At 41.9% G+C, this 16,310-nt stretch overlaps 1 protein-coding gene across 1 annotated transcript in view; it reads right to left on the bottom strand.

The window, feature by feature from the left end:
- The window catches only part of ADAMTS5 (ADAM metallopeptidase with thrombospondin type 1 motif 5), a 39,072-nt gene that overhangs the window by 12,286 nt on the left and 10,476 nt on the right, over positions 1-16,310 (bottom strand). Inside the window, exons 2-3 of the mRNA XM_071433823.1 lie at positions 14,201-14,333; positions 2,435-2,602 (exon numbers count right to left, since the gene is read on the bottom strand). Of these exons, the coding sequence (XP_071289924.1) occupies positions 2,435-2,602; positions 14,201-14,333 (301 nt within the window). The remainder of the gene's footprint in view (positions 1-2,434; positions 2,603-14,200; positions 14,334-16,310) is intronic.

Below are 16,310 nucleotides of genomic sequence, written 5' to 3'. Positions count from 1 at the left end.
AAAGATAATTAAAAATACCCTGGGTTGTTGTAGTGTAAAATATCAGAGATGTGATGAGGAGTAAGGTTTTTCCTTACATAAGGAAAAACATAATTTGCTTAAGCTCTGGCAAAAATATGCTTTGTAAAAGTGAACAGCAGGGGAAATCCTCCTTTATATACCTTGTGAGGAGGGAGGAAGCCACTGAAATGTGAGAGCAGTGATGGGAAGGCTGTAGCATGTCAATATTCAGTATTATACACTGCTTTTGTACCTATGCCTAGGTTTATCAATCTCCCAAGCAGAGCTGGTTTTCAGTATTTTAAAACACCATAATAACACTTCATTTCGACTGGAAATACAAATTTAGAGAAAAAGGAGAGGAAAGTCTCATCCTTGCATATACTCATCTGTCTATCATTTCAGTTTCACAAGCTCACACAGCAAATATTGCATTTTTTCCCTTCCAGAACACAGGGAAATGAGTTCCAAACTTCTCCTTAACTGAGGGAAGCTGTGCAATCTCTACAAAGCCAGGTGCTCCAGCTGATCTCACACGATAAATTCAAAACTGAGGATAGGGAAGGCTCCTAAGGATTTCCCACAGGAAAAAAACCCCATCTTTATATGGGTAGATTGTAGCAGTGTCTGTGTTTGGACAGGCTGCAGTGAATTGCAGGTGTTTTTACCACCAGCTGGTGCAACCTCCTGCTTGTCATAGCCCCTGGTGGGAGGGCAGAGAGGGCTTCAATTCTCCATTACATTTCAACATCCAGAGCATATACATAACTGCTATTCCCATTTTTTTTTGGTCCTGGGCACCAAAGAACATCTTTGTGCCCTGGAATAGAGCAACATTGTTGGCTGATGACAGTGCTAATTAAGCCATCTCATTATCTCTCTCAATGCCATGTGTAATATATCTTGGGGAAAAAAAAAGAAAGAAGGCAGAACAAGATCTGTGCAGGAAGCAGATAAGCAGGATATAAATTAATTAAAATACAAACAGTCCTTGTTCCAGGTTGTACAGAGCACTGGGACTGAACACACCAAGTCCCAAGCAACCATCCCACAGCCTGGTGGTTGGCATGACAATAAAGGCAATTAGTACCTTTGGAAAGGCTTTGCTAAAAGCAGATGGATATAAATGTCACTCTCCTCTGGACAGGAACCAAGCCTTTTCTTCCTAAATGTCAAACTGTTGTCTGGGGTCATATCATGAGTGTAAAAAAATGGTGATACCATGACAGAGCTGTTTATTGTTCTCAGAGCAGGCCCCTGAAGACAGGGAATCAGCACCTTGATCCTCCCCAGCCCCCTGGCTGACCTTGGACGAGACATTTCTGCTGGGATTTACTCAGCTGACTTCATGTAATGCTGGTGTCTGCAGTGCACTCAGCTGTCAGGTGTTTCACTGCTGAGCAAAATCAGTTTATGGTGTCATTCAGCACCACTCATGTCCCCAGTGCTGCTGAGGCCACTGATTGTCAGATCAAATTTTCATATCATTTCAAGTCAAATTATTGATTTCCACTTCAACTTAATGGAAGTTTGTATTCTGTCAGGACAGATCCCTTATTTAAAAAAAATAACTGGGAAATTATAAATTTCTACAGAAAAGAAGACTGTTACTTAGAAAAGGTCTCTGAATGGCTGATCCATCAAGAAAAGACTCCTTAAATATGCATTTGAAATCACACCAATACCATCAGCAATACAATTAATTCCCAGAGGTCTATGAACCTACAAGATGAGAGGTTCAAATTTGCTATGAATAATTTCATCATATCAATAACTCTTGAAGACCACACACCTAAATAATAGCTACTCATGAACTGAGGAGAAAACAGTTCCTTACATTCTCTGAGAGGTCATTCATGGATGCTGGGAAAGTTACCTCAGTAACTCAAAAGGGAAAGTTCTCTTCTTTTGTGGAAATTAATTTGGTAATATTAAATCAATGCCAGAGCAATATGGACCATAAAACAGGATAGTACAGATTAATGGATCTAATAAAATTGAGAGAAAAAAATTAAGTCATGCAGAGAAAAATATTTCAGAGAGCACTGAAATCAGCCAACAAAATATTTAAAAGCAAACCTTTACATTCAGCAGACACACCATACATTTATCCATAAGCATTTTGGTTACCATAACAACTTGATCCATTCACTCAATTAAGTCATTTTTATCTCAGCATTTTGGAATTTGAGTGGTTTGTTTAATAACTGCAGTTGCTTTGGGAGCACAGTGAAGGCTTTAAAATTCATTAAAGAGTGAAGTTGAGGACTATGCTTTTTCATTTCTACTTTTGGAAAACGAAATTTTTGTCCTTATTCCCAGAGGGGTAAATGTCATATCCAGCAAATAAGCTGCCATAAAATGTTCTTTTTAAAAGATATAGATTAACAGTAACAAGTAGCATGTAGCTGACACAGGGAGTGATAACACATACCATGGCCATCATCAAAGAATTCTGTGATAGTTGCTGAAGTACACTTGGACCAGGGTTTTGAAGCATCAATGCTGGTCAGAATGGAGGACATCAGGCGCTTGTCTTCCATGGAGCCAAAGTTCTCCTCACAGAACTTGGAGTCATCATGGGAAAGCCCAAGCAAGTGCCCTGTGGAAATGAAATAAATAAATACAATTATATGACTATCCAGAGTTTACCAGCTGGAGTTCACAGTCATGTGAGGGAAGCAAATTGTGCTCATTTATATTTATCAACAATTGATTTCTTACTATTTTTCCAAATCACCTTCAGCAAGAAAAACTTTGTGAAAATATTCTGCAACTGTCTAGAAAGGTGCTACATCTTTTTAAATAGCTAAAAATAAAAGTATTTATGATGCAACTAAACAAAGGGTAGAAGAATGAATGGGAATAGAGCTGCAGAGAGCTGAAGCCTGAACTTAATGCTCAAAATGTTCAGCCTAAGCCAGAAGTTGATTAATAAGATATGCAGGGCTAAACCAAGAGTGCTCTAACAATAAGGACAAGACCACCCATCAAAGCCACTGCAGAAAAAAAAAAGCCTGATGCCCTGAAAGGGACTCATTCTGCAAGATTTGGCCTTTTCTTTTTTCAGGTAAGTGAAACCATTTTTGTTTGGCAATACTTCCTATATAAAGCCAGATAAAGCTGTTTTTATGCTGCACTGAGACACTGAATATCAGGAGGTACATGTCAAGTTTCAATCTGATACAGCACTACATACAAAGACTTGCTCTGAAGAGATGACAACAGCTTTGTTTCATTCCAGACAAATGCTGGTGTTGAGCAAAACAATTCACTGCTAAGATTATTATTTCAAACTGACAGACTCCTCTGACAGAGTAACCAAATAATCAGTGCACCACTTCCAACCTACACAGCAAAATCTCTGGAAGTGGGCTGAGTATTTAATACATTGTATTTACACTGTATTTACTGATCCAAGACTGGTCACAGTTGTAGAAATTACCTCACTGCAGAATGTTTGTGAAATAAGGTAGTGAGGGTCTCTCAGCGGAAAAGGAGTTTAATTTTTAAGTCTTTGCCTTGGAACTAAACAGCCCTGGGAATAAAAAAAGCTGGAGCATTGATCCAAAGAGTTTGGCTGAGTAACATCCCATGGCACTCAGCACTGGTTCAGTGTGGGATATGAATGATAGTTGGGTGCACACCAGCAACTCCAGGATGTAATTTTTCAGAGTGCTCAGCATTTTATAGCACCATTCAGAACTACCCAGAACTCTGTGACATGGAGCTTTCAGTCCTGCAGGGCAGAACTGCAGTTTGTCGCAGCCTCTGGTACCACTCTATCCATTAGGCCTTTTTCTGACCTAGAGATGGGGCAATTGAGAGATGTTTAAAAACTTTTATTCCATTTTCAGTCTCATGAGAAGGGTGAGACAATACAGATGTTCTAATTCTCGCTATCACAATCAGAGGCCAACTATTTCCCAATTATAATACACTGTAAGTGTTTCTTGGCCTATCAGCTTTTGTCACACCATGCTGTAACTGCCTTAAAACCAATCATCTAAAACTATCCCTCGTGGGTCCTACTACAGTGCATCTTTCATAGTTCTATTTCTCTAAAGTAGCCAGTCTTATTTGTAAGGCCACCCTTTGAAACTTGTTTCTAGTTCCATTTCCATCTTCTATCAGAAGGTTGTTTCCACCTTCTGTCAGACTTTAAAACCTCTCTACAAATTCATTTCCCACACCACTCTGCAGCACTTCACCCACATAAGATGCAGTTTTGTTCTCCAGACAAATCACTTTATTTCATACCTGTACTTCACTCTTCAGGACTGTTCATTTTCTGCTAAGGACATCCCATGGAAGTACATGACTAAACAATACAGTGCACATATTCACAGCCTGTTAATGCTCCTGCAGCTTGGGCTGCTCTTGAGTTTCTCTGCTACCTATGACATCTTTCTCTTTTTCTCCTTCAGAGAGACAAATAAAAAATAGCCTTTGGATATGAGGAAGCCTGCAGGTAAATTTCAAGCTCTTCACTTTGAGCAGAGAGACTGAGGATTTCTTCATAACATGCTGCAGTTTAGCCTCCCTCCTCAGAAAAAGCCTGGACAGCCTCACTGGAGAATTTCAGAGTAAATAAATAAAATGAAATGCTTCTCAGGCCACTGTTCAGCACAGAACATTTCATCCCAAATACTTTGGCAAAAGGAGAGGAATCTGAAACAGGGTCATCTCCTGGAAAGTGTCGGGCTGCTGAATTCACCTTTAATGAGAGAGCAGCATAACTTCTCTGCTTTACAGTGATAAATGGGGTGAGCTGAGGACACACCTCATTAGCAGCGTCTACTTTGTCATATTAAATCAGGCCATTGTTCCAGTGCATGACAAGAACCAAGTCACTTACTTGGCAGACTTCAGCCTCTTGGAGGAGAAGCTTCCCAAAGTATTTGTGAATCTCCTTCGTTATGTTTAAAATTTTCAAAAATAATTGAAAAAACCCATAATGACAAGGAAAGAAGCAGTAAGAAGTGAATAATTTCCAAAATACATAATTCTGATTGTCAGTGTTTGGGCTTCTAAATTAGCCCCCAGTGATGTTAGTGAGGATAATAGCATTAAATATATGGATTTTAGCTCTCCATACTGATTTGCCAGTTAATTTTGTATGCACGTGTCCTGGGGTGACAAACACTTACATTCACTTACAAACACTGTGAATGCAACTCTCGAAGGATTTCATGGAGCTAAAATTCCTAATTCTTACCATAACCTAAATTTCTCCCTGTTCTAACTTTGCCTTTTAAGGCACTCTGACCAGACTTAGAAGTGATTAAAGCATATGACAAACTCCCAATGATGCTGCAATCTGGTTTTGCATTTCATTAAAAAGAATCAAAATTCAAAATATCACAGAGCTGTGTAATCTCTATATACTGCCTGGCTAAGTTTTGCTCTTTTTAGCACAGAAGTGAGAACAGCAAAGTCCTTTAACACCTGTACCTTTCATCCTTTTGCATCCAAAAATTAAGGGAGGGACACTTCCTTTCCTACTTCAAGAAGTCTCTCCCCACCACCCCTCACATGCATAAAACCCTGCTGATGTTATTATTACATGATTACGCCATTACAATTAGGGCATTTTCTGGTGGGGTGCTTGCCTTCCAAATTGGAAAGGTTGATCCTTCAAGTGATCCTGCAGGGAAGCAGAGCTCTGGAGAAAGCTCTGGACAGAAGTGAAGACTCGAGGAATACAAATCTTACACAGAAGGCTTTTGAAAACAATGCCAATTTTAGCCCCACCCCATTTTGTACCAGTATGAACGTCAAACTGGGCTATTGAAGAAAAAGAAAAGGCTCCCAGCAGCTGTGTAAAATGATGACTGATTGAGAATGGGTTCGTAGATTATCTGCTGTTTTCTACTTAATGAAGCATCTTACTGGTGCTGACAGTTCCCACTGAGTGAAAATGACATAATACAATTTTACCAGCAGGATGGTGTTTAGTTAAGTTATGCTGTAGGAATGCACAAAATCGTGAAGGAAACAGATGGAGGGGAGGCAGAGTTTGCCCTCTTGTAGCCAAGGAGGAGGTGGCCTGCTTGTAAATTCATCTCCAACTCCAAAAAGACCAACGACCCAAATGGAGTGACATCCTCCCGTCACAGCTTTCCTGCTGAAGGCCAACACCTGCTACAGCCCAGCAGGAAATAATACCTGCAAAGGGTTCAAAAATGATCCCGACACCTTGCAGGAATGGGGGGGTATATCCCTAATACAAGGTGGGAATACTTCAGAGAAATTGTGGCAAGTCAGTTAAAACTTTCATCCTCTCTGAGGATCAGGACACAAGAGCCTGCAGGGAAAGCAGGAGTGCACCAGAGCTGTGCTGGATGTGTGGTGAAGCAGATCTCTTATTGCCAGGAACACTGGGAAACCAACCAGAATCACAGAATATCCTGAGCTGGAAGGAACCCACAAGGATCATCCAAGTCCAGCTCCTGGCCCTGCCCAGGACAGCTCCAAGAATCCCACCCTGTGCCTGAGAGCATTGTCCAAATGCTTCTTGGAGTCTGGATATTTCTGGTTTTTCTTAATATACAGTTCTAGACTATCTGCAGAGGTTCTCTGAGTGAACACCATGCAAAATTACTGTCATACATTTCTCACTGGTATTTCAAGCATTAGAAACAAGAAAACAGAAAATATCCACAACATACAGCAAGCCAACTCCAGGCTTTGCTAAAGCACAAACCAAGCTGGGTCTCCTGGAAAAAAGCCACCTGCTTATGGACAAGGATTTGGACAGAATGTCAAAGAGCAGCTCATGTACTCCCTCTGACCACAGGAGACATGCAAGGTGACACAGCAGGCTGAAAAATGCTGCAGGCATTGTAATTTGTTTTCTCAGAGGAGCTCAGCTCGGATGAAGCACATGTTTGCCAGTGAGATCATGCCTTTCACCTCATTTCCAGTTGGGACAACTGGGGAGCAAAAGAAGGTCAAGAGATTTGCCCCAGGTTCCCCTGTGAGTCAGTGGCTCTCATGGGATCAGGGTTCAGGAAGCTCCTGGCTCAACATTCCTTGGGCTAATAATCACCAGCCCAGACCTTCTGTATCAGCCTCCTGCTCTCTCCTTGGCTGAACAAAGATTGCACGTGGGAACTCTGTCAAAATAAAGCCATTTCTTCTGGCATGGGCTGTTTTCCTAACTCCTGTGAGTTTCTGACTCCTTCTTAAGAACTTCATGCTGCTATCACTCAGGAATCCTCTTGAAGTCATGATGGGCCTAAGCAATAACAATTAATAAAGCTGGTGGTTTTTTTAATAAACAAAAGTGATTTGAATTACACAAGCTTACAAAAAAATTTCCATAGAATATAAAACTAGACATTCCTCTTTTTTTTATTCTTGAACTTTACCTCCAGTTTTCTTTTCTTTGACTGCTATCAGCCACTTATGAAAGAAACAGGATTTAAAAAAATCACTCTCTCTTTTAAATCTCCAGCCCAGAGGCAGTTTTTAATATTTCTGGCTTAAAAGAGTTCTTCAGACTCAATGAAACAATAGTCTGGAGTGCAGCTTCTTCTCAGGAGCAGACATTAAAAAAAAAGCCCCAATCAGACATTTACCCACCAGTGCTGCAGACTTTACACAAAACAAACCTGTGTTGAGCTGGCTTGTTGTAACAGACTTGTAGGAGATCACAGACCCATCAGCCCTGTCAGACAGGCAATTCCCAGGCAAGGCTCTGCCCAGGCAATCAGAGACCACTGTGTCCACACAGACTTAAATAATCATTAAAAAGATGGGGCCTTGGAGGTCCACACTGCACTAATTAATGGGGCATGCAGAAGAGAAATATTCATTTTAATGAAGAAGCAGGAGATGGTGACACCTATTTCACACCTGTTCAACTCAGAGCAGCTAGGAAAGAATGTAACTCACAGCAGCTCATGGAAAATGAATGGATCTGTGGAAGTATACAGTGCAAGAACGTAAAAATTGCATTGTCTGCTGCACCAAAAGTCTCCCCTCACAAAAACTACATTAGATTGGTATTATCTACCTGCCAAGGAGGAAAGCAATGCCTACTTTACCCTGCAGTCTGGAAGGCTGGAGGCCCAGGCTGAACACTGAACTTCTTATAGGATCATCAGAGATCACTTAGGTTGGTTGGAAAAAACCACTGAGCACAACCATAAACCTAGCACTGCCAAATCCACCACTAAACCACGTCCATAACATATTTTCTGATAATGACTGCTGTGAAATATTAGGCAAAACACAGAGTTTTACAGTTTGCTTTAAGCACCATGCCTGCTGCAGGTGGAGCAATGATATATTTTATATAACATTACAAGGTAATAAAAACATTGCTGGGCAAGCCAAGAATTTTTATTCAAAATTTTAACCAGCAACCTTTTAGACAGCTGATGTTTGCTTTTTGAGGCATCAGCTTAATTTTCTGCCCCACCTTCAGCTCTTCTGAAGGCTTAGCTTTGTCTGCCCACCTTTCCTCTTAATCAAAAGGGGTATGTTCATGAAGGCTTAATTTGAGAGCTTGTGCAAGCAGAAATTAAGATAGAACTTTGAAAAAAAAGGTTCAAAGAGGAGGAATCAAGCAATTTTCCTGATGTATGTCAGCAGAGAAGAGTTAAATGAGTGTACTCTCTGTTTTTCTTTTGTTGTTTTAAGAAAGCAAATCTGCCTAATTATGATTACCTGGATATTTGCCTAAACTTCATCTGTCATGAAGGAAACCTAATATGAGACTCAACCTCCACTGTTTTTCTCGTGGCTGTGAGACTCTGTGCCCTTGGCAATGTATCCCCCTTGAAATGAAAGGCTCCAGGAGATTTGTAGCTGTCAGGTCTGAAGCTTGTCTTTATCTGCTTTATCTTGACAGCCTGGAAATCAAAGGGCTGCATGTTCAGCAGAACATGGCAAAGGAAAGATTGCTGTCTTTAGTTACTTTGAGTGTACACAAAATGAGCACATGTGGCAAAACAAGGAGTGGGAGGATTTTTTGACTCTTCTACGGACATCAAAAGACTCCTTTAAGTATCCCACACGTTGTTCTCCGTTTCATTTGTTATTGAAGGAGTCGGAATCAGAGTTTGCTGTAAGTTAGACATGGTATTCCTTCCTCAGTGGCCTGCAGTTTAAACACAATTCAGGCTCTGAATGAACAGCTGCAACCCACTCAGAGTTCATGGTATTCTGATGTATTTCAGTGAACCACCTGAGCAGAGATGCCAGGAGCAATACCTCGTTTCTAAAATGCCTTTTTTACAGAAAATTATGCTCTCTAATACATTTTGCTGACAGTGCTCATGACACTTGTGTCCTCAGTGGTGACAGAGGCCACAGAACGATGCCATGCTGGAAAAGATTTGGTATCAAACTCATTATTTAATATATGAAGAAAATTCTTGGCTGTGAGGGCAGTGAGGCCCTGGCACAGAAAAGCTGTGGTTGCCCTGTCCCTGGAAGTGTCCAAGGGCAGCTTGAAGCAGCCTGGAATAGTGGAAGATGTCCCTGCCCATGGCAGGGGGTGAAACTGGATCATTTTTAAGGCCCCTTCCAACCCAAACCATTCCATGATTTTTGAGCTTTAGTTTCTGTGCAGCCCCTTGGTTTCAGGCATTACACAGCCCAGCTGTGGAGGATGTTGTGATAACTCCTCATAACCACAGAAAATGATGCTGAGCAGAGACCTTGAAAAGGCATCCTGTGCATCCCTGTGCCCTGGGGTAGGATCAGCATCCCCTGAGCCACAGCTGCTTCAGCCAGATGGCTCCTGTGAACCTCCAGAATCGGAGCCTCCCCAAGCACTTCACTCCTGCCCTCAACTGTCCTGCTCAGATGATTTTGGCTAACGCTTAAAGCAAATCTCCCCTGCTGCAATTTCAGGCCATTACCCCTTGTGCTGTCCCAGGTGGACATGGGGAATGATTTAGTATGCAAATTTTTGCAGCAATTTTTTAAACGTATTTGAAGGCTGCTTTTATCCCACCCTTTGGCCTTGCCTCCCCAAAAGTCACATGTGAAAGATAAAAGGCAACTAATGAACAAAGGTTTAATTAGTTCCACACAGCAATGCTAAAGCTATAGCCTAAAAATAAAATACTTGGAAAGAACATCAGTAAACCATATTACTCAGGAGGACAGAAGGAGTAACTGCATGCCAGAGTGTTTGTGTAACAGAGGAGTAGGAACATTGCAAAAGGTCAAATGAACATTACCACTGAGAAAAAAAAGGCTGGATTGCCTCTTTTTAAAAAATTAAGTTTCTTAAGATTGATGGAAAGAACAAAGATAAATATAATTTAAAATGTTAGACCCATATAACTCCCACTGAGCTGAACTGGAGCTTTGCCTGCTTGAAGGCTGCAGGAAGGATGCTTTTGTACTTAAGGACCAGATCAAAACTCAGGAGACTCTAGATCAAAACCCAGGTTTAATTCTTGGCTTTCCCTGGGATTCCCTTTGTGATTTGGGGAAATTTCCTGTAGATAAAACCAGCAGTAGCTCCACTTAGATCCCCTTGAACTCTTCTCATTTTGCTTTTGTAGATGACAAACTGTTTAGGGTGGTGGTAAGGCTGTGCCAAAGCACAGTGGGACTCCAGCACAAACTTCTGACCATGACTGTACCTCAAACATAGCACAGGCTGTAAAACATGGCAACATCCCATCACAAAATATGTCAAATGTAATTCCAGCTGACTGACTGTGCCTGTTGCTGATGATGGATCATGCTGATCTTCACTTGTTTATAATTCAGCACCGTCAAAGTAACAAATCTCTGATACGAAAGTCCAGAGTATTAGAGTGCCAATCTCATTGGTTTTGCTTCCTGATGGTTATTTTAACAAGGGACACATGGAGAAGCAATGTAGTGCTGCCCTATGAAAAACATTAAATAACTGTTGAGATTATGAGCAATCTCAGGTTCTTTACTGCTCTCCTCCACATGTCCCCAAGAGGCAGGGAAGTGCATGAAGCAAGGAAACATCTTTGTTTTAGACAATAGGCTGCTGATAATAAAGGCTTGGAGAATGCCTACATACTGTGCCTAAGCTCAGACAGCTCTGCAGAGCTCTGGAGGTGTAGTTGAAGGAGTTGCTAGAAGTAAAAAAAAGCATCCATATGCCACAGCAGGGTGATGACTCCAGGCAAGAATCCAGGGGGTTATTTTTGAGAAAACGAGGCTACTGCTGTCCCATTGACAGCAGCATGCACCCTGCTAGAAAATAACCAGATATGGATTTGCTGTTGGTGGCTGGGTGTCTTGGCAGGCTGTGATTTCAAAGTAACATTTATGGTATTACCACTGCTCCCCTGTATTCTGAGGGGAAACTGGATTACCACATTCAAAGTTACAAGGTTTCTTTCCAGTTTTTTGTTGCATTGTCCTCTTTTTTTTCCATTTGACATTGAACACAAGCTATTACTGATTTTCCTACATACAAGTAGGACAAGATTTAGGTCCTACCTTATCGCACTTTATATAAAGATCTCCACCTCTTACTGACAGCTAATCATTTATACCAAGAATTTGCATCTATTCATTCTTGTGCTCTCCTTTACAGGCCTGTGGAGGTTTTTCCTGTTGCTGCTCATTCATTCACTCCCCCTCAAAAAACACTGGTCAAAATCCATCTATTTTATCTGGAAGAAATAAAACAAACATGTCCCACGTGATGTGGCAGAAACCCTGGCAGCAGAAGCAGCAGGTTTGTTCTGCAGCAAAGCTGCTTTTTGGCTTCCTGTGCACCAATCAAACCTGAGCCCCTGGGCTGTGCATCCTCCTGTTGGGTTGAGCTGCAGTTCAATTTGCTTTGGTTGCCTTCCAGAGAAAGAATCTGAGCCTGGAAAAAGCACTTGGATCCTTCAGAGGGGAAGAAGGAGCATCCAGATCCCCTGGAAGTCACAGTGAGGACACTCTGAGGATCAAGTCCATGCTAAAGATGCTGCATCTGCTCCCCATGCACAAAAACCCCTGAGAGTGACTCTGCTTCAGCCAGTGGCTCACCTTGACCTTCCAATTGACAGAAAAGAACATTTCAGGCTCAGAGCAACCCCTCTGACTGAGGAACTGAGACACTGTAAAATTAAAGTTACACCCTGCCCACAGGACAGGGGGAACTTGGAGATTTCTGGATTGCAGGAAGAAATCTGGTCTCCAAATAAAATACAGCAAGGTTTCCCCAAAGTGCTTAACTAAAGGGTATCCATGCCACACTTTTATTTTTCATCCTTTTTTGACCTTTGATTTAATTTAAGTACTCAAGCAATTTTAGCTGTGTTTTCTTCTCAGCTTCTCCCACTTCAGGCCACACACACAAAGATCATTCTGTGACTTGACACCCCTCCTTTCTTAAAAACTTCTGGTGAGGAGGAAAAAAAAAAGAGGATGTTATTTTAAACAGCCTCAAACTAGAGGTTTTATGTCCATTAGGGTTCTTATTTATTCATTTCAATTCATGCCTTTTTTACATTGAAAATTATAGTTTTTAGAGATTCCTGTAAATGCCTAGGTATGTAAATGGCCTTTCTCCAAAATGTGCTTCTAGATCACTAAAAATAATTCACTTTTGCTTATACTTTCTCTGTGTGGAATTCAAGGTAACAATGGGAACACTTGCTGCTCATCCCTATCTTTACTGATCTATGTTCTTTCATTTTTAGTCTACCTAAAAGTATATTTGTTGCTGATAAAATGGCAGGAAAGACAATGCTCTCCTCTTCACACACCAGATCCATCAATAAGAGGGCTCCTCACCCAACCCTATCCATGACCCTCAGCAGAGACATCCCTTCTGGGTGCAAGGGACACAAGCAGTGTCCCCAGCACTCTGGCTGTGAATGACAGGCTAAGTTTGCCATTTAACCCAGCCCAGACTTGTGATGGCTCACTCACAGCATCCACATCCCATGTGAATCTGTCTTTCTATACTGCTGTAGCTCTCTCTAAATGCCCTGAATTAGTGATTCCAGAGGACTTTTTCTTTTGTTGTGACATTATTGCTTACTGAAATAAAATTTCTGCTTTGGGGACTCATCCTGCCACAGTATTTCATGTTTTCATGCAATGCCTGATCCCTTCTCCAGCCACCACTGATGCAATTCCTTTGCAGAGCCATAAGAGGAACAGGGTTAGGATCACTTGTCACTGAAGAATCAGGTCATCTTCCATCCTTGGTGAGCTCTGTTTCCTCAGCCATATGTACAAGGCACCCAAATCTCAGGCTCTACCTGCAAGCTCCTTGAAAATGGAACCACTGCAATGATACTCACAAAGCAAACTTTACTTTGGTTTGGCACGAGGTACAAGGCAATTCAGCAGCTGGCTCTCTCTGAAAGTTCTCCTTTCCTTGTTATTTCCTTCCAAGAATATTTAAAAAAAAAAAAAAGGAAAAAAAAGAACATTCTCCACTTTCAAATTGCCGTTCACTCCCCAAGGTGAACAGCCCTTATAGCGAATGTTCCAGTGAACACAGTTCACAAAATATCAGAAAATTAAACATGATCAAGATGGCAGCATCTCTCTTGAAGGGTTATATCATGACATAATAGGGAATAACTCATATCCCAGAACAACTAACTTTCTTCTGGCACTTATTCTATCTTAAACCCTTCTGAAGGGTACATGAGAGACTTCTAATTTAATTGCTGTCCTCTGAGGTGGAAACTGAAACAAAGCTAAACAGGTTTTGTGACCAAACCTTTATCACCTAAATACTATTTCACTTATTACAGGATTTATAACGAATTTCTGTACACTTAGAAAGATACTGGAATTATGTTGGGTTTTTGCCACAAAAGCTTTTCTCTGCAGGTAATACAGGGAAAAAAGATTCCTAACAACAGTGCATGCAACAAGTTGAGAAATGTGACTTATTTTCCAATAAATAAGTGCATGCAAATTACAACAGATGGGCCAAAAGCTTTCTCAGGAGGGCCATGCACTGACATCTCTGGGCAGTAGCAGCAGCCTTTGAATTTTCACTTCGACTGCTGCTTAGAAAGGCCACTGTCAGGGAGGAAACACCTACTGTGCGCCTTCCCCTGCCTTCTGATCCCTTATTAGTTAACCCTGAAGTGCATATGTACACAGCCCTAATCCCCAGGCGGGGCTCTGGGTTGGGGGAAATCTGGAATTAATTGCGGGGTATTTTGGTTCCTAATGCAGCTGTTGGGAGTGTTTGGCTTGGCAGGGGAACAGAAAAGGCACTGCATACCAATTTCGTGAGCCACCGTAAAAGCTGCGTGGAGGCCGTCGTCTTCAATCACCGCGCAGCTGCGCTCGGGGGAGCAGATGGTCCCAACGTCTGCCATTCCCAGGGTATCACAGGAATGATGCCCACATAAATCCTGCCCAGGAAGGGAAAAAGAAAAATCAAAAAAAAAGGGAAAAAAAATCGTTACAATGAATTTTTACACCCAGCGGTAATAACCGGTTAAAGGTGCCTTTGCCAATGGCAGGTCCCAGATGAAAATACCAGTGCAAAGTTCCAGCTAAAGATGTTAAATGCACAGCAAGGCAATCCCTGGTAAGGTCAGTGGGAGTATTTCCATGGACTTTAACAGGTTTTGGATATGTTCTGCAGCTAATTGTTGTTAAGTTAAATTTGTAAATTCGTATTTCTGCGATGCTCACACTTGCATTGAGGTGGGTGCTGAAAATATGCTGTGGAAGCATTTCCTCATTGACAATAAAGCCAGAAAATTCTCTTTATTTACAGAAAGTAAACCAAAGCCCAGAGAAAGCTTCAGCTTACTGATCAGTCCTTGAAGCAGAGATCACCTTGCTTTTCTGAAGCCAATCCTATATTCTCATTTAACAGAAATGAGATTGCTACATGTGAAACCTCATTCCACATCTGCCAAGCAGTACAATTACTACTGTCTCACCCAATAATATACCAAGTATTAAGCAATTCTCAGAGACTGCTGAGAGTCAGAGAAAGTGCAAAATCCCAACAACTTAATCACTCCTCCCACATGTAGATATGGGATATCTCTGAAAACCACCCAGGCAGCATCAGGTTTTGTCTTTCAACTTTGGTCAGACATTGTGTTTTTATCACCAGCAGCAATTTCTCCATGCTTCTGCTGAAGCAGAGGGAAGAATATTAGTGTGCATGTGCATATATACACATTTTTTGGATGAGAAGGAGAAGCAGGGGCCATGCTATTTGGAACACTTCAACATTTCATTGTGGTTGAATGAAATTGTCATTTTCAAGGCATGACAAATGTTATTATCAAAATGATCAAAGAGCACTTTTCTCCCTTCATTTTCAAGATTCTCTTCTTCCCTTCAGATCTCTCTCTACAAGGACTTCCTTTTATGAAGCCTTTCATAATTAATCCACCTGAATAACAGACACCTTATAGGAGGCTTCAGAGCAGCAGTGTTCACTGATTATGACAGGTTAGGCAAACCTGGAAAAGCACAGGATTCAAATCCCACTGAAGTCAAAGAAAACCACACCTAAGTGCACAGATACTGTGACAGAGTATCTCTTAACAAACACCGAATTTAAAAAAAAAAAGAAAAAAGAGGTTTTTTGCCAAACAAAGGAATTTTTTCCTTTGCTAAAGCTAAAAATACAAAGCAGTGTTACATATATGGAGGAGAAATTTCAGGCTCAGTTCTGGCTTCCAGAAAAGTGGGACAAGAGGACACTGTCCTAAGCTCGATGTTTAGGTTGGACATTTAAGAAGAATTTCCTCACAGAGAGGGTGATTAGATATTGGAAGGGGCTGCCCAGAGACGTGGTGGAGTCCCCATCCCTGGAGGTGTTTAAGGAAAGGCTGGATGTGGCACTCAGTGCCATGGTCTAGCACAAGGTGCTTGGACTCAATGATCTCAGAGGTCATTTCCTGTTGCAGCGTGTCGCCATTTCCTGTCTCACCTATGCCATCCCCCTCAAGGATGCCAACCTTTCCCCCTCCCCCTGTGCCCTCCTGCCTGGCACCTTCCAGCAAGGCGTCCTGTGATTGGCAGATGCCCCCCCAGGCCTGGGCTCATTGGTTTGTCCCAGCGTCCACATCCCCTGACCCTTCCCCTGTCCCACCTGGTTGGCCCTCACCTGTCCATCCCCTCCCCCTGTCCCCGGGGCTTAAAAAGGACACGAGACCATGCGGTCGGGGTCTCTGTCATGGTTCTGTCTCTGCCGTGGTTCTGTTCTGTCTCTGTCTGCCTGTCTGGAGCTGTTGCCAGATTCAGAAATCTACCATGCTACAATAAACTCTGGATCTAAGCTCCACGGCAGAACCCGCTCCTTTTCACCGTCGTCTGAACCTTTTCCACCAAAGGTAAACTGAGTTCCTATTTTGCCTGGA

The sequence above is a fragment of the Agelaius tricolor genome, unplaced genomic scaffold, assembly GCF_023055355.1.
Source record: "Agelaius tricolor isolate 1412-34295 unplaced genomic scaffold, bAgeTri1.0.p SCAF_9, whole genome shotgun sequence".
NCBI classification, from domain to species: Eukaryota; Metazoa; Chordata; class Aves; order Passeriformes; family Icteridae; genus Agelaius; species Agelaius tricolor.
Note: the sequence above shows the minus strand (reverse complement) of the source record. Positions and strands in the feature narration are given on the sequence as shown.